We start from the raw sequence: 24,174 nt of genomic DNA, 5'->3' as shown, positions 1-24,174 counted from the left end.
TTAGCTGAACTTTCAGTATTTAGTTTACTTTTCCCACTTTAAATTCGTTTCATCATTCATTCACGAAAAATACAAATATATACCCTGTACAGAGCGCCGAATTCCAATCAAAGGGAAGCTCTTATGATTCTCGAGCTATACTTAAATATCGAGATAAGTAAATGATAAGCTCTTGCCTGCTTTGGCCTGGAGTTACCCACCTTTTACAGTCTGTACAGGGTATATAAATGGTGGTTCCAGTCGTGTAAAATGAAGAGTGTGCCACAATTATCGCTTGACTCACACATTGTCAACGGTGTCAAATGTCAGTCAGTGCAGGCAATATGATTTCAATTGCAATTACCATTACAGCATTTGCAGCTTTACTTCAATCAGTTGAGATGATGAGCAAACGCCCACACATGAATGTGAGTGTGTGTGTGTGTGTGTGTGTGTTAGAGTGGTGCTGCCATTACTCATTAGTTAACTGAGTCAGAGCCAAGTCAATTAAGTGAGACTTATTAAATAACAGCGGAAACCAGCCGAGAGCAAATGGGCCGAGCAGGGCGGGAGTTCTCCAAGTCATAGACTATAAAGTTATTTTCTGCTATATATACTTATGTATGTAAGCCATGTTGTTGAACCCCTTTGCAGGGTATCAAGCGTTATCAAGAAACGCTTTTAAGCAAAACAAACAAAACGTCAAAAACAAAATCCCCCAACCGACACGTGGCGCACGTTTTGGAAGGAGCTGCGGCTGCACCGGGATTCTGGGCTGATGACTCATCGAGGTGCGCATAGCTCTACAGTCAGACTGACTGACTGACTGAATGAATGAACAAATGAATGAATGAACGAATAGCAGGCACGGCAGTTGATGTACTTAACTTGTGATTTGAAAGACCGAGCTGAGCGAGGACCTGATATGGGCACACAAAGCTGCAACTGGGATTGCGTTTGTCGGATTGCATTTTTCTCCGACCGGAATTCTCGAAAGGGTTGTTTATGCTCGGGCATTCCTCTACACTCGCACAGACACACACATCGAGCACTTGACGCCGTGCGCCATGAATGAATCAAATGAATGAAAGGCTGACGGAGTGAGTGTTCTTCTTGTTGCACTTGTGGCAAGAGGCCAGACGCTTAGACAGGTGGATAGGCAGCCGACAGGTGAGGGGCCGAGCTGAGCTGTGGCATGAAATGGATGCGCTGCTTCGTAACGACAGGCAAATATTGTCTGTACGTTGTGTAAACATTACAAAATAAAGGGGAATAAAGAAAATGTTTCTGGTTTCACAAATCTCCAACCACTTGGCACATTCCCCAGCTGAGCTCTAGTTAGATACGGCATATTTGCAAGCAGTGGATACATTTTATTTACCAATTAATTTGAGCCTACAAATTATTGTTAGGGGCATGCACATAGTCGCATTAAAACATTCACAAAATTATCAACAAATATCATTTTGTAACATAGGCGCATGATTTTGAACAAACCCAAAGTAAAGACTATGTCGATAAATTTGTTAAATAATCTTATCGAAGATGGATTTCTTGTGCAATTAGCATATTTTAAATTTCATTTTCTTCCTGTTCGATCTACCACAGGCATTTCAGATTTCTGCGGCCCCAGACTAATCCATCAACCTATCAAAGATTAATTCAATATATGCAATTCATATTGCTGGTTATTATCGTTTAGATTACAATTGTTTATCGATTGGCTTTTTATTCCACACCTTGCTCACTCATTAAAATGATTAAATTTTAACAAATTTTCGCTCAGTTTACATAGATCAATGTACGGACAGAACAGCGACAATTGTCGCTGAAAGCACCTGCACCGGAAACCAGCTAACACAATTTTGGATATGAACGCGAGACGAGAAGCGTTTTTATTGCCCTCCACTGGGCTATGGCAATGGTTTAAGGGCAGCGACATTAGAATTCTCACAATGCACAGCGGTCATTAAAGAGCCGAAAAAAGATGCAATGGGCATGCACGATAAAGTTGGCCCATAACTTTCTAGGCAACATTGGTAGCCGACAGAACCTGCACATAATTATAATGAGTTAAGACACAAGAACAGGCAGACGGGCAAAAAGACAGCCGCAAGTCGGCAAAGTACACACAGTTGGAGAAATAGAATAGAATAAAGTGAGGAAGAGCCAGCGAAGAGGGCAAAGTGCCGCATTGCACAACGTGGGAACTGTTACACAAACATTAAGTAGTTGAACCAGCTGAGCTGGCACAACAACTGGCTTCTGATTACCAAAAATTCAGTTATCACGATGTACAATCGGAATCAGATCTTTACTGCGCTCACGACTTCTTTTTGACTTCTAAGAAACAAGCAACTGTTTTTTTCTCCGAGCAAAATGTTTAAAAGTTTCGCTTCAGTTGAGCAGCTTAAGTAACATTAACTTAATAAATCTATAGATTAATCTTTAGGCATGTCAAAGCTTCAAAGAGTATCCCTGTTTTATCGACAGGCAGATGGCGAGGCGATACTTTAAAAAAAAGTGGATGGGCAGGCAGTTATGTGGATTATTTATTAGACAAGTAAACACAGTGCAACTGTTGAAAAAGTCTCGTGTTAATCTTCTGATAAGATGGTAATAAGAACTATTTAGAGGTATGTTGAGGTTAACAAGCTAGTAGCTCACAAATGGCTAAGATTGGCAGTTCTCATTAATCAGTTGCCCTCACTTCGACAGAGATCTTTAATCTTTAATGTGTCCCCTCCCCTCACAACAATATTTGCAGCCCTTCGACAAACTTTTTGTAACTTCCTTTATCTAGATAGACAGAACTCCCTGTCTTGAGCTGCCGCCTGTGTCAATTTGCGTCGCAGTTCATCGATTTTCCTCAATCTGCAGACAATCGGGCAAATGTTGCACGGAAATTCAATATACTTTATGTATACATATTATGCATATGTATATGTGTGCATGTATTTGTGTATGTATATGCTATAATGGTAGATTTACCGCCCCAATTACTAAAGTCGAAGCCAACAAAATGACAAATGGCAGCGGCGTTTGTGCCACAGTTTGATTGATACGCATGAATCATGTCCGGAAGTAGTGGAAGTAGCTCCCCGCCGGACTGAGGGTGGCTCAGTCGGCTGCATTGCCGTTAATACCCTGCAGTCGAAGGGCTTATTTGCTATAGGTTTTGGAATTGCAGTAAAACTCAAAACTTATTACGATTGCATGTAAGCAATAGGTACAAAAAAAAAACCCCTATTTCGATTATCTTCTATTTATCTTGAAGAGGTTGCTAATTTATATTGCCCTGTCGAAACGCTTCTGTTGTGCCAGCTTGTAGGGCATCTTAAAGTCGATCAGCTCTCACATCATTCGCTACATTTGCCCCCAAGTTGTCTCATTTTTGCTGCTGTTGCGCTTGAGGCGTTCCAAAAATGGCAAAATGCGCTGATGAAGTTGATTTTAATCACGATGACGACGACGACAATGGTTAGTCCACATTTCATGGGTGGTGTACTATGGGTTCCAGAGCCAAGCAGGGGCTGCTTGAAACAGTTTTTCCTTTTCATTTATTTTTATTTATTTTGCTTTTGGGTGCGGGATACCTTGTTGCTTAAAGTGAGCAACTTTTCTGCTGCACTTTTGTTTGCAATAAAAATTTCAAATAGCGTTTTATTTATTTTGTTGGCGCCAGTTTGTCGAGACCAGGCTCATTAATAAACATGAAGCGGCTATAAAAACAACAACAATAACAACAACGGCGCCAAAGGAGCAAAAATAACAACCAAGGACATCAGCGGCAGCAGCAGAGCGTGAAAAATCAATGAAGCTGCCTCCTCCTAAAGGCAACCCACATCAGCAACAACACCACAAACCCAAAACGCAAAGCACCCTCCTGAATACAGTGAATATACCCTGTAGAGTTGGTCTTGGCTTAAAGTGGTCAATTCGAGTTTTCGGAAGATACAATATTTACTTGATTTCTAAGGATCTTTGGAGAAAGCATCTACCCAAGTGAAGATAAATCTACTGTAAAGACAGTGTGGTATATGGCTTACAAAACTAAAATAAGTGTTGGTAAACTGTCTTTAACAAGGAGCACAAAACATACATCCCCACATAAGTAGTATTTCCATAGTTGTTAGAAACTTTATTTGGGCACATTTGATGTTGCTGCCACTTAGGCGTATGCGTAATTCGGAGAGTGCCCGTGGACCAAACGGAGCATTACGAAGCCAACGTTCGCCTCCCCAGGCGGAAGGGTTGAGGCGCAACATATTGTACATTGAAAGTTTAAACAAAACTTGTTGTACATATGTTTAAACAAAAGTTATTGCTCTTTTGTGTGTGTGTGTGTGTGTTTTTTTTTTGCGCGCGCGCCCACTCAAAAGTCGAAACTCGAAACTAGTTCTACAAAGTTCAGAGCCAGACAACTTTGGAGAATTTCGAATACAGACGCAGCAGAAGAAACAAGATACAATATAGTTCTGTCCAGTTGAATGGACCTGTAGTAAAGTCTGGTTGCCTTTTATTTTATTTTTTTTTTTTTGTTTAATACTTGTTTTTTCTTGTGCACTTGACTCTGAACAATGCTGACGTGTTTGGCTATATATACAATATGTGTGACTATCTATAAAGTTTCGTTAGCACAATATATTCTATGGACTTATTTGAATGCACAAGGCACTGAGACAAAACATTTTATAAACTATAGAATCGTGAATTTATTTAACATTCAATGCATGCATTTTGTTTTCAATTCAATTAATTGAAGTTCATTATGAATGCATTCATATTTCAGTTAATTTTTTCGGTCAAGTGCATTAATCGAAACACATTTTATTTAAATTAATTATTTAATTAAACAAAAGAGCTGAGCATTTTTTTTTATAATAGAAATAATACAATCGAAACTGTCAAGAATTTAATATTCATCGTTTTCTATTCATTATATATTTTGTATACAAAATGTATTTTTTACAATTTATGATAACACAATTATTTGTTACAAAAAAAAAAAAAAAAAACAAGTGCAGAATTAAGAAATACATAAAGAGCAGGGAACAAAATGTTCTTCGACAAAGTTGCTCTTCTTATGTTATTTCTGAGAAACTACATTCCTTAAAAAAAAAAAAACCAACTTCAACTTTTGAAAGTTTTGCACGTATTTTTACAACAATCTTTCTACCTGTGAGGCTTTTGGTATTATATGCCTACATTTTTGGATTTTTACGTTTATTTTGTTCAATTATAAAAACGAAATAATATTTGAATAGCAATAACCATTGCATTGTTTCCGCTGAACGTTGCTCAGTCGTCTCCATTTGTTATGGCCTACATGAAGCATATCAAATTAAGTTGTAAATTCCTCAAAGGCCACGTTTATTAGTCAGAGGCGCGATACTTCTCAATTGAATGTGAATTGTCATGGGCATGCATGACCTGTATAAAAACTGTGTAATATTCAATTGCAACTCTCATCAGTGTGAGACATATCGAACAACAGTCTCATTATTATTAAATATTTATTAGCACTGAATTGCTAAATAAAAAAAAATAAAAAACAAAGTAAAATAAGAAAGAATAGTTTTGTTTGGCACGCCGAAAATGAAATACCCTGAAACACATATAAGATAGGAATTCAAAACGTTCAGATTTTACTTTACTGATATAGCGATCCGATCCGGGACACTTAAGACATATATGCTGAATCTATAAAGGACTGAGCTATGTATCAAGCTTTATTGACCAAGAGTATATTTCATGTGTTACACACTTCATGACAACGTACTCTTTACGAGGGTATGAAAAAGATCGAAAAGAAAATCAACACTTGGGCGTTCTTAAAATAGCTGTGCACACATTGCGCATGCTATGCAGTAGCAGTAACAACAACAATTTGTTGTGTCTGTTTGTGTGTATGTGTTGCACATCACAAAACAACAACAACAACAACAACAACTGCAGCAGCAGCAGCATCAGCAGCAGCAGCAGCCAATGACAACAATAAAAAAGTGTGTCACGCTGAATCACAGAGGCGTATAGTTCATATATAGAGAGATACGTGAGACGAACAAGTCCATTGTGAACTACAAATTATGCGCGACTTCATTGCGCATACGCCCCGTTCCAATTACAAACGTTCTAGCTCCCTTTCATGATGATTTATTTGTTCAAAATTGATGATGATATGTGATATATGATATATGTGATATTTATGATAAACCTCAAGCGACCTTTAATATCTAATTGATCCATTAACCTACTATTCGATCCATTGAAGTCCACTACTTTAACCGCTTTTCAAGTTTTTGTGATTGAAAGTTTCTTAATTTTATGTCATTGCCTTGTCCTTTACAGTCTATAGTATTCAATTTAATATGATGTTGATGTAGATCTGTATGATATATGCTGTTGCATAATTGATAGATTAACATATTTATTTAGACTACTTTGAAGTAGGAGATATTTCTTAAATATTAAAATGCAACAATAAAAGCATTTTAGTAATTATTTAATGCAATTGGATCGTTCAATTAGCTTTACTTTTACTTTCTGGCTTGCCGCAATTCGCCTCGCCTAATTCATTCATGATTTGCTTTAATGCGAAATCAGTCTATTTAAAACATTTCCATTTCCCACTGAATGGACTAAAATCGAAGTGCACACAATTCACACTCAAAACAAATAATCACATTTTAAGGAGAAGAAAATGACAGGCGACATGTTTATAGGAAGTGTGACAGGCTAATAAACGCCGCCAGATGGCGCTGCAATCGCCAGGCACTCGTGTTGATCTTCATGGGAAACAATTTGAGCAAGTCGGGCAAATGAGCCAAGTGTTGACCAGCACAACCTGGGGGCATTACGTAATGCCCATGGCTTTATATATAGTCGTGTTCAACGCTTATACACGTAATCGTATATTCTAAGCGTGCCTGACAATCCGGTCAAACGGGTTATCATTAGTACCTGTTGCCCGTACAGTACACTTGCCAACATCATAATGTTCATTCACATGATCATTAAGAACATCGTTGTCATGGCCCAAAAAGCGAGCGAGCACACACACACACACACACATACATATTTTCCACTATTAACCCATTTGACGAGCCGTTGTAAAAATAAATAAAAAAAAAAAAATTTTTTTAAAAAGTGCGTGTGGAAATTGTGTTTTTTTACACATTGCCAACTCTCTCGCAGAGGTTACGAACTGGGCCCAGCAGATCGAGGGGGAGAGCGGTAGAATGATAAATAGAGAAAGAGAGACAGCTATCGTTCTCTTTTAGCTGACATCTGTTGCTGCTGCTGCTGCTGCTGTTTAGGAAAAACTATTTTCAGTCAGCTACTTTTCATATTTTTATACAGCACGTCACGCACTTCTTCTTTCCGGGCCAACGTGTTTTTCGGATCACAAATGAGGTCATCGTCCAAGCGCGTCAAAAACGAAATTCCGCATTTCGAAATGACTGAATGCAATGGAATGGACAACAAGTACACAAGCAGCACATATTAAAAGCAACAACAAAGTAAACACTATAAATGAAATTTATATATAAAGAAACGTGTTTCTATTGCAAACAGGTTCTAAACAGAAAGAAATCAAATAAAGCTAAACTTGAATTTTCGACATGTGCAGACATGCGTGAGTCATCTAAATTCAAATAATTTGCCATCATCATCATCCGACTTAATCATCAGCCGAGATGAGCAACAGTTTCCGATATGCAACTACAGCAAATTGGATGACAGATTTAACCCTAGACCTAAAACAAAACCAATTATATATGTCAAAAATATAAACTGATTGTAAGTCAAATTATATTGTTAGCTAGAATATTATCTGTTGCAAATATCCTTGTTTCATTAGGACAATATAAATGCCAAATACTACGTACTATACCGTTATTAAAGTACGCCATCTGGTGTCAAAAACTGTAAGCCTAATTAGTACTGGTTATACGGTAAAGCTAGCTATCGATAAAAGTTGGAATGTAGAAAACATCGATTTATCGAAAAGCCGATAGCTGATAAGCGTCAAGTATATTGCGGCTAAAGATCGTTTTTCGATAAATCGATATTCGAAACACAATCGATTGCACGTATTGAGAATACAGCCAAACTATATATAATATAATAATAAATGTATATAGAAAGAATTATGACTTCTTCTACTAATCAGGATTTTCGAATTTAAAACTTGAACAAATTTGTTTCAAGGACGTATGAGAAAATGCTTGAAATTACATTTGTCGAGTACGTTCTTGAGATGAAAATAATTTGTATATTTTTCTGTTGCTGTTGTATTCTTGTTTTCTAATCCAAAAGCAGGCAAATATTCATTCTGAATACGATTCGCATCATTTTTTATAAACAGATTCTATGATTTCTATGTAAATTTCGAAGAAAAAAAATCTATGCGACGTCGAGACAGCCGAAATATTAAAAACAAACACACACTATAGAAAAATATATTTGGAAAAAGAGAACAACAAAAACTAAATGATTTTTGATTCAAATTTAAAATAGGATGAAACAGAAAAATAGAGGGAAAAAAAACTTGCTTGGCATGCCGCGTCTGCTTTTAAATTGATATATGTATGTAAATTGCCAAATACTTTAACTATACTAAAATAGAATCGGATTGTGTTTAGTCTATGTAGAACTAGACCATAATATGATAATGTGTACTTACTCCGGTTCCGGTTGTCCATCGGCCTCGCACTCGATAATGAATGGCTTGTCGCTCTCTTTGTTCTGTTGCGCCACCTTGAAAAGCAGCTCATCTGTGGGGGGCTGTTTGATGATCCGCGGCGGGGAATTGTCTAAAGAGAATGACGGAAGAAAAGAGTCAGTTTGCGCCGTGAAGATTGGGGCTGGGGTTGATGTTGGGACTGGGACACACTCTGCTAATTTGGCACATAAATTAGGACGTGAATCTCTCTGGCATGCTCTACATTTAGTCTTTTGGGGTCCACATAATAAGTTGTATTTCTATGTTTATTTTTATCAACTGTCGTCGCAGTGGCTATTTTTGTGATTCAGTTCAATCTATTGGAAACTGGCACCTTCGAGAGTGGCTCAGGTGGGCTTTAACAAAATGTTTACCCAATTTCTATCTGCCAAAAGACTATATAAATAGTTTCTCTAAATGCACTACCACCACAAAGAATAGTCCTCTTTTTGAAACGGATGAGACACTCAGTAGAAACAAAAGAGATTTCGAGTGGGGGACAGCACTTCATATGTGTATATGGATAAAGTTACACAATAAAACAATTAAAGAACTGGCAGCCCATTTATAAGTTAAACAAAGCTTTGGGCAGAAAGGAAAATTCAAAAAGCTGGCAAGAGGAAGAATTTGCGCTAGCTATGACAAAAAGAATAATAGTGCCAAGCAAAGATAAATTCGCAAAAACTTTCACTAGACTTTGTACAATGGGTACATGATTAGGTTAAAGGGAGAGCTGAGCCAGCTTGAGAGAATGTTGAATAAGTGATTTAATAACAAATAGAATACAGTTTAGCTATTCAAAAAAGCGATATAAGATTTTAGATGATAGAATCTTAAAAGTTGTGACCCTAGATATATAAAGGAAGAACTGGGCTAACTTGGAAGAAAATTTTTAACAAAGATATGAAAAATATAAAGAAAATGGCATTATAAGTCATTTGTGTTGCTGTTTTTATTTAAATTAATGAATTACTTTAAAAGATGACACAATCGCAAAATTTAAGAGCTTTTTGAGAAATAAAAACAGGGAGTAGTTCAGCATGTGTTATTTGTTTAATTGCTTTAGCTTTTATAAGTTCAAAAGAGATCGAAATGGTGTCAGCTGACGGTTAAATGGGTGCATTGTCTTCTAGATTTTCAATTGCTCCTATTAGAGATTCTACAGAGATTATCTAGTTATTCTTTGCACCGAATAGACATGGATATGGAATTGGATTTGGACTTTCGACTTACTCATTGCCGTTGTGCTGCCTAAAATGGCAGCCAGTAATATCGCGGCCAGCATCGTTGACTGCCGCCGCATTTTAGTTGTTGTTCGACTGCGCTGCAATTGTTGTTGTTGTTGTTACACACCACACACCACACACCACACGCCACACACACACACACACACACAGTCTCTGTGCCCCTTTCGTATGGCACAGTCTCTTCTGGACCCTGGGATCTACAACTATCTGCGCAATTGTATTGTCAATTTCGTCGTGTTGCAATTGTACTGTCTGGAATGTTTTTCTTTTCGTTTTGTTTTTGCTTTTTTTTTATTTTTATTTTCTTTCCTTTCGTAGGTTCTCACAATTTTCTCACTAATGAAAATTGCATCCAAGTGAGCGTTTTTCCTTTCGCATGCACTGCAGTTGGCAATAGGAAAAAGAAGAACAAAAAGAACACATTGAGCTACTTTTCACACTTAAATGGCAAACGACGCGAATGGCGAAACCCGTTTTGTATAATAACTATATACTATGCATTGTATTTAATAGATTCATGTAATATGCGCTTCGCTGCGAGCAGTAAAAGTTTATTCACTGTGTGTTTTCTTATTATTATCATAATTATTATTATTATTGCTGTTGTGTGTCTGCAAATAGAAGAAGAGTAGAACATATATATAATTATTATTAAGATTATAATGTGCATGGTACATGATTTAAACAACGAAAGTGACTTTAATATTAAACACATGCCAACAATTCGTATCATTCGCAATATAACATAATTTCATAATTTTTCGATTTTTCGAAAATTTATTTAAAGCCTTCACAACAACCAGCTGGCATTTGTGTATGTATTGCAAATGTTTAGTAAATAGTATCGCAGGCCCCCAATTTACGCATATAAATCATATTATGAAATAAGTAAGAAAATCAGTTTGAATTACTTAAGCGAAATGCTGTTCTAGTTCTTAATTTTAATTTTCAGTTTTTTTCATTTAATTTATTAGTTTTTGTTTTTACACGACAATGAAACTGCACAAAGTGTTTCCCAATATGTTTATGGAGAAATAAAACAAATAGTTTTTGAATAACTTTGGCCTGTTTTTTCAATGTCATGAAATATCAAAGAAGAAAGAAATTCAATAACTATATCGACTCAAGAGGGTTTTCTGTTACGTTAACAATTGTTCAGCCTAACTCCAAATTTTAAGATCAGCTCCAACATACATCTATTTAGATAATAATAGACTTTATTGTTGCTTGCTTGGAGAGTTCTCGAATACAAACAGCAGAAACCTAACAAGCCCAGCATAAGGATCGAGGCAGAAGACAATACAAGAACCCAGCTGTCGCCTGTGTCTGACATAAAGCTCTGTTTCAATCCAACTTTAGCCACATCTATATTTCATTTGAATAAAACAAAAGCTTGGCTTAGCAAATTTATTAAACGGTTTAGGACTTTAGCGCATTTGGCTTACATTTCATTTAAATCTGATTCCCTTGAATGTGCGCTTAACTGTGTGTATCTGGGTGGCTCGTGTAATCGCTTGATTAGACCTGCTTTTACACACACACACACACACTCGCACACACTCGCACACATACAGCATTGACAAGTCGAAATTTTGGAATCACGCACTGGACTTGGCCAAGCCAAACGGGCAGCAGACACAAACCAATAAACGACAACGACGATGGCCGTCAGAGGCCCGACTTGAAAATCGATTATTGCAATTATTACTTTTCTGGGGGCAACGAGAAACCGAGCAATTGACAGCTACGTTGTCATCGGAAGTGGGCAGCAACTGCCGAGGCCCAGCGCCAGACAGAAGAAAAACATACAAAAAAAAAAACACGCACACAGTAGGAGTGTTCTGGGCGGTTGTGCACGACTAGAAGATACCGAATGTCTTCACAAGCATTCCAACTACTTTTGATATGAGTTAGCGTATCCATGGGGAGGATCCATAAGGATGCCAAATTTGATGCCTCTCGTTCTTGTTGTCTCTTAAAAAAGGGATCGTTATTTATGGATATTTTGCAAATCGGTGGATATCGAACCATAAATTTAGCCTCGCTTTGCGCATGAGCGACATAAGATTATGATGTCACATTTCAAATATCTAGATCCTATAGTTTCCGAGATTAAACTAGAATATATTTAAATTCTTCTGCTGCTTCTGCCTGTTGTATGCTTTTACACAAAACTATTATGCCCTTTCGTACTCATTCGCAAAAGTGTCAATGAATCAATTGCAAAGTGCGCACAGAGACACTAAAAATAGTTGGGGCTTGTGGCATGGGGGGTAGGGTTCAGTGCGTCGTCATAGACCTAATTCCCAAATGCCATTCAATGGAAAATGTGCCAAGCGAGAACGCAGCAACACAAACTGTGACTGGTGACAGTGACTGATACTGAGACTGAGACTGAGACAGACGGGGCCAATACGAGACGAGGGCAAGTTAGCATTGGAATGCCACAAAACAAGGGTTAGAAACGAACGCTAATTGAATTAGCATTAGACGGACGGATCTGCTCCAGTACCGGGCTGTCTGTGCACGCTCCCAACGTGCTGCACATCAAACTGGCAAAAATGCTGCACTGCAACGGACGTTGATTGTGATTGTTGCAGTAGCAAACATCACTAGCACCGCCAATGCAGTACCATCAGTATCAGCGGGAGCCGCAGCAACAGCCATCGGAGCGGAACGGTCATAGCCATCACAGCGTTATGGATATACGAAATCTTTGCCAACGCCTGGACGTGGACAGCCTGAAGGGTAAGCGTTGCAAGTGTTAAAGAGTCATAGAAGCTTCATTCAAATTAGTACCTTCCTTCTGCTAAAAAGAACTAGTTCCCATGATGTAGATCAGTCAGATTTTGGATTTGTCTCTTCAAAACAAACTAGCTTCAAAATATTGCACTAATGGTACACATGATCCGAGTCTTATAAGTGGAAATTGTTTAAAGGTGAATTTGTTAATTAAATCAAAAAGAACTAGTTCGCACGTTATCTTAATTGTGCACATACAATTTGGGCCTGACATAAGAATTGTACACTTTTAGTTAACGAAATGAGATCTGGAAAAGAACTAGTTCACAAGTTTTGTAATTTATATAAACATATAAGCTTGTGGCAATACAAAAACAAACGTTTTTTACTTAAGGATTTTAAATTCAACATAAACAAAATAGTCTATTGAAAAGCCCCAAAAGAACTAGTTCAACAGTTTAGTCATTTATATAACAGATCAAGGCCTTTTATATTCAGCCTCAAGTTCATGCTAAGCCAACAAATGTGTAGTTCCAATATTCTAATGCTAATTTACCTAATGCTAAGTCCTTGGCAGACAAATTGACAATTTATAATAGTATAAAATCCTGCAATATGTTTTCATTCCCGTTTTCTTTTTTGTTGCACAGCCAAACTGTCAACGCTGCCACAGTTGAAGTTGCCAAAATCGTTGCCCAAGCTGCGCGCTGCACGTCGCTTCTTTCACAGCAGCCACGAGAATGGCAGCGGCAAGGCTGCGCCAGGTACAGGAACAGGAATAGGTACGAGTACGGGTACGGGTACGGGTACGGGTACGGATTCTCTGGCGCCTGCAATGCCTCAGGCGCAGTTTATCAATCGCACGCCGCAGCGCATATCCACAATTAGCTCGCTGATGCACGAGCAGGCAGCGGTAGATCGGCAGGTGACGGCGGCAACAACACAGCAACTGCAGTCGAATGCCAGCACCTACCGCAGTGCAGGCAGCTTGGATGATGAATACTATGCGCCATATGGCACAGGAGGACGCGGTTCGCGCCCAATCAGTCCCATTAGAATGCCACCAGACACAACGTTAACGACGCCAACCACGACCACCACCACGACCACGTCGAGCCTGACGCAGCGGCTGCAGCGCGGCTACAAGAGTCTCAGCGAGCTGCGGCTGAAGCATCTGTTTGCCAAGCAGACGACCATACGGCGGGATGGCATCGAGGTAGATCGCTACGTCGAGCAGTATGAGGCGGAGCGACGTCTCGAACAGCTGGAGCAGGCGCGTCGAGATCGGGAGATAGCCGACAATTATGACATACACATCAGCACGCTACCCATGAGCAGACAGAATACGATGAAGGAGGAGGAAGACCAGCAGCAGCAGCAGCAGCAGCAGCAGCAGGATCAGCATGGACGCAGCGTGCCAGAGCACAGCGGCGATGAGAGCGGCATGGAGGAGGCAATGCCACAGCAGCAGGCGCCGCCGCGCAAAAAGACTGGCATAGCCGCTAGCAGATTTGCCAAGGTGCGACAGCCACCGCTGCCGATGCCCGTGCAGGAGCAACAGGAGCAGGCGGAGCAGCAACGACAGAAGGAGCAACAGCCCATGCGACAGGCGGTGCGTCAGAATTTGAAGCGTCTGCGCAAGTCCATCAAGCGTGTGCATCATCAGCCAGCTAGGCCAGCCGCAGAGGACACCGATGAGGATGAGGGGCAGACCAAGACACGTACAAGCACGGGCGGCACACTGCGGGCGCGTCTGCGTCGCTTTGCATCCAGCGAGCAGCTGCCGCAGCGCTGGCGCAAGAGCTTCAAGAGCAACAGCGAGACCCAGGAACAGTCGGCGCAACAGCTGCCAGGCGGAGCAGCTGCTGGAACAGCTGGTGCATCAGCTGGCGCCACATTAGGCCTGGCTGTGGGCGCGCACTTGGAGCGCACGATGACCAAGCTGAATGAGAAGATGCAGCAGCTCAAGTTTTTTCAGCGCGCCGGCGATAAAAAGTCAGCCGAGCAAATGGGCAACAAACCCAACACCATTGGCCGCGAGCCCGTCGATATTGACGATGACGAGCTGGAGGCGACCTATCATCACAGCGACAGCGCAAGCGATGACAGCGATCAAGAAATGGTCACCGCCGAGGTGGAGCAGGAACGGGCGCAGCAGCAGAAGGAGCGGGTTGCGGCATCACCTGGATTGGTTAAACGCCAGACACTGACAACGCTGGCGCAATTGCAGGCGCACTCGACAACAGCCTGGAGCAGCGAGTCTCTGGAGGAGGATGCATCTGCAGAGCAGCAACTGGCAACCGCTGCGTCCGATTATCCGCGTGTGCTCATCCATCAACAGCAGACGGATGCCTACGAGTCCACATTGATTATAGCGGTGACCGCAACGCCACCGTCATCATCGCCGCCGGCTCCAATAGCCGCCGGCAAGCAGCGCAGCACGGCGCATCAATGGGTGTCCAATGAGCAGATCATAGCTGATTTCAAGGCGCAGCAGGCGACCTCCAGCGTTTGGCCAGCACCTGCTCTGTACAAGCCCAAGAGCATTGACATCTTTGAGGGCGATGTCGGCGCCGCTGCTGCCTTTGCGGACTTCGATGAGGCACTGCGCAATGCGCCCGTGCTGCGCATTAGCACTGGCAGCAGCTGTGACAGCGGCGAGGATGCGGATGATAGCAGCTCGCGTGTAACCAAGATACGCCTTCAGACGCCTCAGATAGGCAACAGCTGTGAGAGTCTCATGGAGCAGCAACCGCTGGAGGATGAAGAGGAGGACGATGATGCAGCTGAAGAGGATGATGAGGATGATGATGATGATGATGATGATGAGCAGGCACTGGCAGAACGCCCACCATCGGTATCACCGCCGCCGCCGCCTTTGCCGCAGCGTCGACCACCGCCCAGCACTGTGGCGCCCATTTATGATGCAGTGCCGCCGCCGCTGCCCATCAGCAAGCCACCAATAGCCACAGCAATACAAACAACAGCAGCACCAACAGCAACTGCACCACTAGCAACTGCAGCACTGGCAGCAGCTGCTATGCCCTTGGGCCTGGCCAAGCTGCCGCAGCGAAGCGTCTCCATGACGCGCCCGTCCAAGCCGCTGGTCAAGACCAGCTCGCTGCGTCTCACCTACAGGGAGCAAATGCATCCCGGCGATGTGGGCAAAGTGAACAAGCTCATCTCGCGCTTTGAGGGCAGGCCACGTCTTTGTGCGCGCCGATTGCACAGCGAGGAGCTGACCATGTGCAGCGATGCGGACGATGAGCCCGACCAGGAGCCGGACAAGAACATCAAAAAGGAGAAGGAAATGGCGGAGCAGCAGTTGCCGCCAACGCCAACGCCGGCAAATGTTAAACGTAATGTCATACCCGATATTGTGACCACGCAAGCGATCAGCAACAACAACAACAACAACAACCAGAACCACAACAACAACAACAACAATAATAATATAAGCGGCCATACCTCATCCCGCGACGAGGCTCAGCTGCAGCTCAGCTTGGATCGCCAGAACTCGAACTGCAGTCGCAGCGAATACGGTTCACCGCTGGCCTATCCCCTGAGCAACAGCCGTCGGCGCAGCTCAACGCCCACAATGGCCACCGCATTGAACACCAGCAGCTCGCTACACGCTTTCACGCCGCAGTCGCAGTCGCAGTCGCAGTTACTGCAGCAGCAGCAGCAGCAGCAGCGTGCGCAGGCGCGACGCAGCCGACGCTCCCTGACGCGCGACGATGACAACTTTTATAGCTTTGACAGCGATGAAGGTGCGTAACGCCCCCCGCCCCTAAAGAGCCGCCCACAGATATAAGCCTTAAGAGCAAACTTTACTAAACTTTTCGTGTAAATTTCTTGCAGAGAATAGCTACTATTCCATAAGTCCGTCCAGCAGCAGTCGCTATGTGGTGGAGATTTAATACGAAAACTCTTACAGCAAATACCAAAGAAATAATGAAAAACCAAAAGAACAAAAGCTACTACGAACTTAGGTCAAAAATCTATAAAACTTAAAATAATATAATAATATTTTTTTTTTTTTTTTTAGAAATATGCAAAGAAGCGCGAAATTCTTTAACTTGAGAATTGTGTTGAACTAGTTGTAAGTCTTTGAACATTGTTAAAACATTTTGTTTTTAACTTTTAAGCAAATCAAATTTGAGTTGTTTTGGAAATTTGGATAAATTTAAGCAGCTGGATCGAAATAATAAAAAAAAAAAACTTTAGAGTTTTTATGCAGTGTTAATTATTGAAATTATTTCCAACACAAAACCGAAGATAAGCTCTAAATATGTTCAATTTGTATTTCCTTTAGAAGAACTGCGTGCAAAAGTCAATTTGAGAAAAATGCAGCCAGGCTTCAGATCGTGCGTCGTTTGATTAATGAGACACCCTAATGGGGGTAGTTTGAGGGCGCACACGCCAGCTGACACTTTGTTGCCGGATCCCTGGCTGTCGGTGGTTGCAGGCGATCGTCTGGGTCAGGGTGGCAACCCTACAGACTACCCTACCCAACACCAGTGCACCCGGCACCCTTATATGCCAGAAGGGATTTCTGCCCGACTGACTGCTGACTGTCTGTCTGTCTGACTGTCTGTCTGTCTGTCTGGGTAACTTTGAACGCTTCGACGAGCGCATTTTAATTAATAATTTATGCTAATTATTTAATTAAGGCCGCTCGCTGTCGTCATGGGTGGCATTAATATATGCACATAGATATATATACCGTTACTCAAAACAAAGTTGTAACATATGGCAACTATGTGGACAAGGATGCACCGCATTATGAAGCTCGCTTGACTAGTCCCAGTTCTGACATCAGCGAATATTGATATCAACTTTGGATGGAAGAGTGGCCGACGCTTTAACCCTTTGCGAATTATAAGCGTCAATCTTCGCACATTAAGTGTAATTCAATTGAAAAAGAAATATGCAGCATGTGAAAAGCACGCAAACTAAAATATTTTCTTCTCGAAGTCATATGTATTTGAATGCGTTTGATCCAATTATTTGGCCATAACAATACACCAGATATTTAGCGTAAAGGCCAACGCTAAATGCAATTATTTGGGTTTCTTAAATTTGTTGTCGGATTTTCAAGTATACTGGATTTTACTCGATGTTCTTGGCGCATTTCCAATGGCCTCTCACTGCATTTTATGGGTCCTGTTGTTCGGCCTTGGCCCTTCAACTGCAATATGTCGTAATTGACCCTACACCCGCTTCCCCTTCCCTATAACTTGCATGGTGTCACTTGAAGCAGCTTAGTGAAACATGCATTTGGCCCTCTTCTTCTCAGTCTATCTCCATCTCACCCTCTCTCTGCGAGTCTCTCAGTGATTTTCCACAGCTGCGCTTCATTAGGCAGCTTAGGCGAGTTGCTGCCTGCCCCATGCAGCTGACCTGGCAGCTGCCTCATCAGACTGCCTCTTGTGGCACTGCCATTGCTGTTGGCAAAATGGGGGCAGGGTGCGCGGTATCAGCATTGCGCATACGCTGCGTATGACTAATTCGATTGCTCAGCGCTGCAACTGCAGCGGCAAATGTGCGACCGTTAAATGAATCTTTAGAACGTGCCTAATTAAAAATAAAAGAAATAAAAAATTGTAAATAGTTTCCCCAGCTCGCCCGCATTCGAGCGCATTAAATGCCAATAAATTTTGTAAATTAAGTCAGCACACCGAGCATTTAATGGGCGCTTTGGGGTAGGAGGAGGTTTGCGCTTCAATATGGCCTTAATACACGCACGCACACACACGCACACACACACACACACGCACACACACACACACACACACACACACACACACACACACACACACTGAATCATTGACCAGCAGATTCTCAGCCACATCACACACATCATCAGGCAACATCATTGACATTCGAGCAATTAATTTAAAAGCTGTTTATCAAACAGGAACTACCGAGCACAGTAGCCCAATCGGGCGGGGGAAGGGTACGGTGTCTGGTAAGCCCCTAAGTCCAAACAGCTGCTGGACCGCCGGCCCAAATGTAAATAGAGTAGCCGTCTGTCTGGTCGAGACGCATTTTGTATGTTTGCCAGCCAAAGACAAATAACAAACGCAGCAGCAGCAGCAACAGCTCGGCACAGGACAATAACAAAATGCCACGAAAAATGTAATGAATCAGTCCATGTTCACCCCGTATATGTAACATACAGGCAGGCATTCATATATATATATATATATATATATATGCAACTGTATTCCTTTATATCCTTCCGCATCCTGCACTGTGTCCAACCCCCAGCTGCAAAGTTATTTGACACGCGACAGCGGCAGCATGGTACTGGGAATTGGGAACCGGAAAACTGAAAACTGGCAACGGGTCGGCGCTGCACCTACCCTTGCGTTATCCTTCTGCTATTCCCTCTGTGCCACGTCCCCGCCCGGCATGGCCATAAGTCTGCCCGCCTAATCAAACGGCTATGTGGACATATTAAACCACCACCACCACCACCACCATTAGATCCAGATTCAGAGCCAGCACCGCCACCGCCAGAGCATGGTTCTCGGGTCTCGTTTATGGTCGGTGAATATTTGGGTTTTCAATTTGCTTTTGGTGCGGTCAGAGAGCATCAACGAAATGAAATAATGAAATGAATTGGCATGAATCATTGTTTCGAGGCTACTTTGTTATGACTGCGCACCTATCCCTTACCCAATTCATCGTTGGGGTACATTCATAAATGCAAAACAAGTAAGTGATATATATATATATACACTTATAGAAGCAACATCTGATAACGGAATAAGTTTAAGATTAACAGAAACAAACTCGTACTGCGCATGATCTAGGAGGACCTACAGCTAAAATTTCAAATCGGCTAGATCGGCTTGGCTATGGATGTTGATCTAAAATATATATACTTTATGGGAGCTCTCTCAGAAGCAAAGCACATGCTTGCAAAGCTTAAAGATACATTGCCTTCATAGAGGTAAGTAAAGGTTCAATATGAATATAAGTATAAACTAATATGCATAAACCTAAATGTATTTTGACTGGCAAGAGGTTCTTGTGCCTTGCATATGCAGCTTAAGGTATAACAACCCATTTATAGTTAGAGAATTGTAAATTAAATATTTAAATGTCTAACCGAACAGATCGAATGGCATTGCATTCCACACAAATAGGCGTTCAGACTTGCCTGCACATACTCAATTATATATTTATGTACAGAGTATGTAAATGGCAACAATATATGCATATATACATGATATATGCATACTATATACTAAGCGTGTGCATATTAGTCTGTACTAAATCGCCAAATGCTGGCAAACACCTCCCCATGGCCTGACACCTGGGCTAGGCAGCTTGTCTAGTGGGGTCTTGGGTGGAAAGCTGCTGCTGCTGGTGGGGGGAATTTGCTGGTTTGGTTTCCGGACCGCAGCAAGAGTTCAATGCACTGCAACGTTAATGCAATTTATGAAATGCAGGCATACCGAATGATGACGATGACAATGACGATGATGATGATGATGATGATGATGCTGATGATGATGATTCGATTGCCTTCGACTTCAGCAACTGTCTAACGTATCGCATCGTAATGGCCAATGCAAAACCCACAAAACGGAAGTTTAAGATTAAAACTAACAGCGAGGCAGTGTAACAAAAATCAGATTCAAATTGTGCGCCCAACTAGTAGATACCCTGCAGTTACACACATGCACACCGACAACCTTAGCCCCACAATATGGCAAATGCATTCTTGAATAGCTTCGGTGCTTGAAGTCCGATCTACATGAAACTTTCAGGGTTTCAAGAAGCCCTCCAAATATGTGTATATACCAAAGCACAAGGTGTATTAGACTAGAACCCGAAAATAATTTGCTGTTAAACTCAGAGATAAATTTAGGAAACCAATCTAACCCTTTTTGCCCATTTCAATGGGTAAATATGTCTTGATGACTTATGAACATCTTCAGGGCCAAAATTGCAGCTCAAAGTCAAGTAATCCATATATGGCAAATAGCTTTGGGTGCCACATTATCAACAAGATCGCGAATGTAACGGTGCAATCTTAACTTAGTTATTCGCATTTCCTTCGCCTGCCAAGTGCACATTTCTGATAAATATATGCATATAGATTGCAGATTTCAGAGTTCGCTTCGTGAAGGAATACTTGGAAATGATTGGAAAATAGATCATAGAATCTCTGTAGATTTCTTTTTAGTTGTGTTATAACTTTTTATGTAATTAATTATTATTAATGTTCTTGTCTTTTATTATTATAATGCTCTCATTTAATACTGTAAGGTTTACGCTTTACTCAAACTGTCTTAATCTTTCTCTCGCTGTCTACCTCTGTCATTCTCTTTAATCTGACACTTTCCCCGAAGTATTAAAGCCGTGCCTTCTTCAAGTAAGTTGGCCGTCTTTCTATAAATAACTTCTCTCTCAGCTCTTAACCTTGAGATCCCTGACGCTTTTATTTCGATCTTAAAATCATTCTCTGCCTTTTGGCAACTCTTTCGCATTAATCTGAAATGCTCGCATTTAATCCTACACTTTAGCGCGCCCGCCTCAAATTCAACTTTCTCGAGCTGCGTCCCGCTCGAACAAAGCTGCACACAGAGGGATAAACTGATTGTCAATAAGTCAAACTGAATCTGTGACTTCTTTATTTGTACAATTCGTTGGCAGCTTTCGAGTCCAAAAGGCGACTCAATGCGTGAGTGTGTGAGTGACCGAGTGACTCAAAGCTCGGTCGATGCTAATTTTCCGATCTGTATGACTGTATCTGTATCTACACATACGTGTTTTTTTTTTTCGTTATGTATCGGACACACCCATTAAAACTGACAAGCTTACGACGTGACTTTTTATCGTTAGTTATCGTTTCTCTTCGGTGCTGACAACAGATTCAGTTTTGAGAAACATTAACAGAGAATGTGTTTCAATTCAAAACTGATTATTATTTTACAATTAATTTATTTATGAACTAGTTTTTGGTAGTCGAAATAAATGCTATCTTAAGAATGTTCATTCAAGTTTGTCAAGTAAAGCAGTTTAGCCAGTAAATTAGTTACGGATGTGACACAAAGAAATGAAAAAACGGAGAGAGAGAGGGCGAGAAAGAAAGAGAGAGGGAGCGAGAGAGAGATTTATATTTATATATACAGATATATCAAATCCTTAAGGAAGCTGTAGGCTATAGTAGTAGTAGTCAGAAGAAGGCAAAGGTGAGCGCGTGGAAAGCCGGATAATACCCACAAGCCCATGTAGACATGCATATGCTGATATAAATCAAAGTTTGTATTCGAAAATTCGAAGACTAGCTAACATTAAGATGATCTGTGAAGACAATCAGCTTTTTATTTAGTATTTAGACAAACTTAACCCAAATGACAAGTGCCAAGCGGCCAAGTGGCAGTCGTTGGGCAAAAAACGAACCCACAAAAAACAAATAAACACCGCTGCCAACAACAACAACAACAACAACAACAACTAGAACATGACAGGCACTTGGCTGGCAAGCGGCGAATGCAAATTTTCTTTTAGCCATGTGATGTGTGCAACTGTGCCACATGAATGGTTAGTGGGATTTGAGTTCCGACCCAGCTCTTAGCCCAGCCGGGCCGGGCCGGGCCGACTACTTGAAAGTGCAATGCACTCGACGCCAGCAGCGCAACGGTAATAAGTGGCCGCAAATGATAATAAAACATGCGCAAAACAAAAACAAACATCAAGCGGCAACAGCGAGGCAACCGCCTCTAAAACCGCAGCTTCGCCAAAAGCCAAACACAACGCACAACGTTGTAATTTTACCCTGTATGCAGCTGGCAGTAGGAGTATATACATTCAATATATCCGTATCCGGCTGTAAGAGCTAGTAGCTGGATATCAAATCAAGCCTATTTCAAATTAGCCATAACGCATTTTCATTTTCACAAATTAGACAAAAATAGTTTAAGCTGCTCTTGCACCAGCCTAAATTTAAACGGAACACCTCAATTTTTGAAGTATTTTTCCATGTCCCTATAAGATCGGACAACATGTACCGAGTTTTTTGTGGATGAAATTATTATGTTATTTCAATTCGATCGTTTCTAATGACTCCACAGGGTATCTTCGAGTCGTTACCCCTTGTAAGTTGTTGCTGTTACCCCCCCCCCCCCAGACGAGGTCGTCGTCCATCTAACCACCTGGTGGGCAGAACTAACAATTTTTTGCATGCCTCGGTTTATAACTGTTGCTTTGCGTTTAATAAAGGGCATTTAACCCCTAATTAGGACATGAAAATTGCAAAGAAACAAACTTCTGGCACATCTATTGGCACATTTCCGAGCTCTAGATTTATGATATTAGGAACTAACAAAACAACTTCGCATGCATGTTTAGGAAATGGAAAATGGCAGCTCAATTTGCAGGCACTTTAATTTTTACAAATATTAAATAAAAAACACTTGAATTTTGAATAATTTTAAAAATTACAAAACATTTCTGAATGTCAATTGAATAGCGTTTGGAGCTAATTTTTGAAAATTTAAAAATTGAGCATTTTCCTCAAATAGTTTTCAAATAGTTTTCTTGTGCCATCGCTCCACGCGCGATTTCAAGTAGCCAGAATTGTGCATTAGCGAAATGCGTATTATTTAGAACAAATTGCAGTTTTTTTTTTTTTATTATTAATTTTTTTCTTTTTCTTTTTGTTGCTCAGTTCCAGTGAAGCAATAAGAAAGAGCATAAAACAAAAATGCAGAAAATTAAATAAGAAACACGAAGAAGTTGAGTTAACCAAATAACGAGCGCTGATGACAACAACTTTGTTGTTGTTGCTGTTGCTGTTGTTGTTGTTGCTGTTGTCGCTGTCGGTGATGTCATTCGCCGGCCTGACATTTGTTTATGAGCTCAGTTTGTTTATTTGTTTGTATACTTGTTTGTGCCTGTGCCTTGGCCTGTGCCTGCATACTTCCTGCTCCAAGGCGAAACTGTTGGCGCTTTTATTGATTTTTTGTTTTGTTTTGTAGGCCGGCAAAAGGATTTGCTACGTGTGTGCGTGTGTGTGTGTGTGTTTGTGAAAGGGGAGTTGGTTAGCTTTTTCTTTTTTTTTTTCTAAGAGCAAGCATTAGGCGTGTCGTGCGTGCAACAAACTGAACAAAAATGACATCATAAGCAGCAAGTTTTTTTATGCTCGTGCAGTTTTTTGTCAAATGTTGATTGATAAGAGTAGAGTGAAGTAATTGGCAACAGTAGCCTCCCTCTACAGGAGTATATTTTCATTTAGATTTCGATACGATTTAAATAGTAAATTCGAATGAGAACAGGTCGTTTCTATTGCGATTGATTGCCCTTTGGTTGCTGATTAATCTGATCTTAAAACAAGAAGATTACTCAATGCTCAAACTAGGCGCTGTTTGCAGGGTATCGCCTAGTCGCACACACAATATCGACAACATGTTTTAGCTACCTTTTTAACAGTTGTTAAGTCACATATTTTGTAGTGTA

General features: G+C 41.1%; 2 protein-coding genes across 5 annotated transcripts in view; one reads left to right on the top strand and one right to left on the bottom strand.

Annotated features, from left to right (window-relative positions):
• Nrg (Neuroglian) overlaps positions 1 to 24,174 on the bottom strand; it is a 43,578-nt gene that overhangs the window by 14,966 nt on the left and 4,438 nt on the right. For all 4 annotated transcript variants that reach the window (XR_011416160.1, XM_032440114.2, XM_032440113.2 and 1 more), the window contains exons 2-3: positions 9,941 to 10,335; positions 8,669 to 8,798 (exon numbers count right to left, since the gene is read on the bottom strand). Coding sequence is in view for 3 of the 4 variants with exons in the window: in XM_032440114.2 (XP_032296005.1) it covers positions 8,669 to 8,798; positions 9,941 to 10,010 (200 nt within the window). In the remaining variant the exon portion in view is untranslated. The remainder of the gene's footprint in view (positions 1 to 8,668; positions 8,799 to 9,940; positions 10,336 to 24,174) is intronic.
• Positions 12,478 to 16,924, top strand: PIP82. The gene is made up of 4 exons (XM_002055347.4): positions 12,478 to 12,702; positions 13,347 to 16,466; positions 16,558 to 16,688; positions 16,745 to 16,924. The coding sequence occupies exons 1-3, from the start codon at positions 12,579 to 12,581 to the stop codon at positions 16,614 to 16,616; spliced, it is 3,303 nt and encodes a 1,100-aa protein (XP_002055383.1). The 5' UTR covers positions 12,478 to 12,578; the 3' UTR covers positions 16,617 to 16,688; positions 16,745 to 16,924.

Source organism: Drosophila virilis, chromosome X (genome assembly GCF_030788295.1).
Source record: "Drosophila virilis strain 15010-1051.87 chromosome X, Dvir_AGI_RSII-ME, whole genome shotgun sequence".
Taxonomy (NCBI): domain Eukaryota; kingdom Metazoa; phylum Arthropoda; class Insecta; order Diptera; family Drosophilidae; genus Drosophila; species Drosophila virilis.
This window is presented reverse-complemented; position numbering and strand designations above follow the sequence as displayed.

Excerpts from the sequence above, each read along its gene's own strand:
- PIP82 (XM_002055347.4), top strand. The coding sequence starts at position 12,579 with ATGCAGTACCATCAGTATCAGCGGGAGCCGCAGCAACAGCCATCGGAG. Across the intron at positions 12,703-13,346 it reads GGACGTGGACAGCCTGAAGG|CCAAACTGTCAACGCTGCCA; the intron begins GTAAGCGTTGCA and ends TTTGTTGCACAG. Across the intron at positions 16,467-16,557 it reads TAGCTTTGACAGCGATGAAG|AGAATAGCTACTATTCCATA; the intron begins GTGCGTAACGCC and ends AATTTCTTGCAG.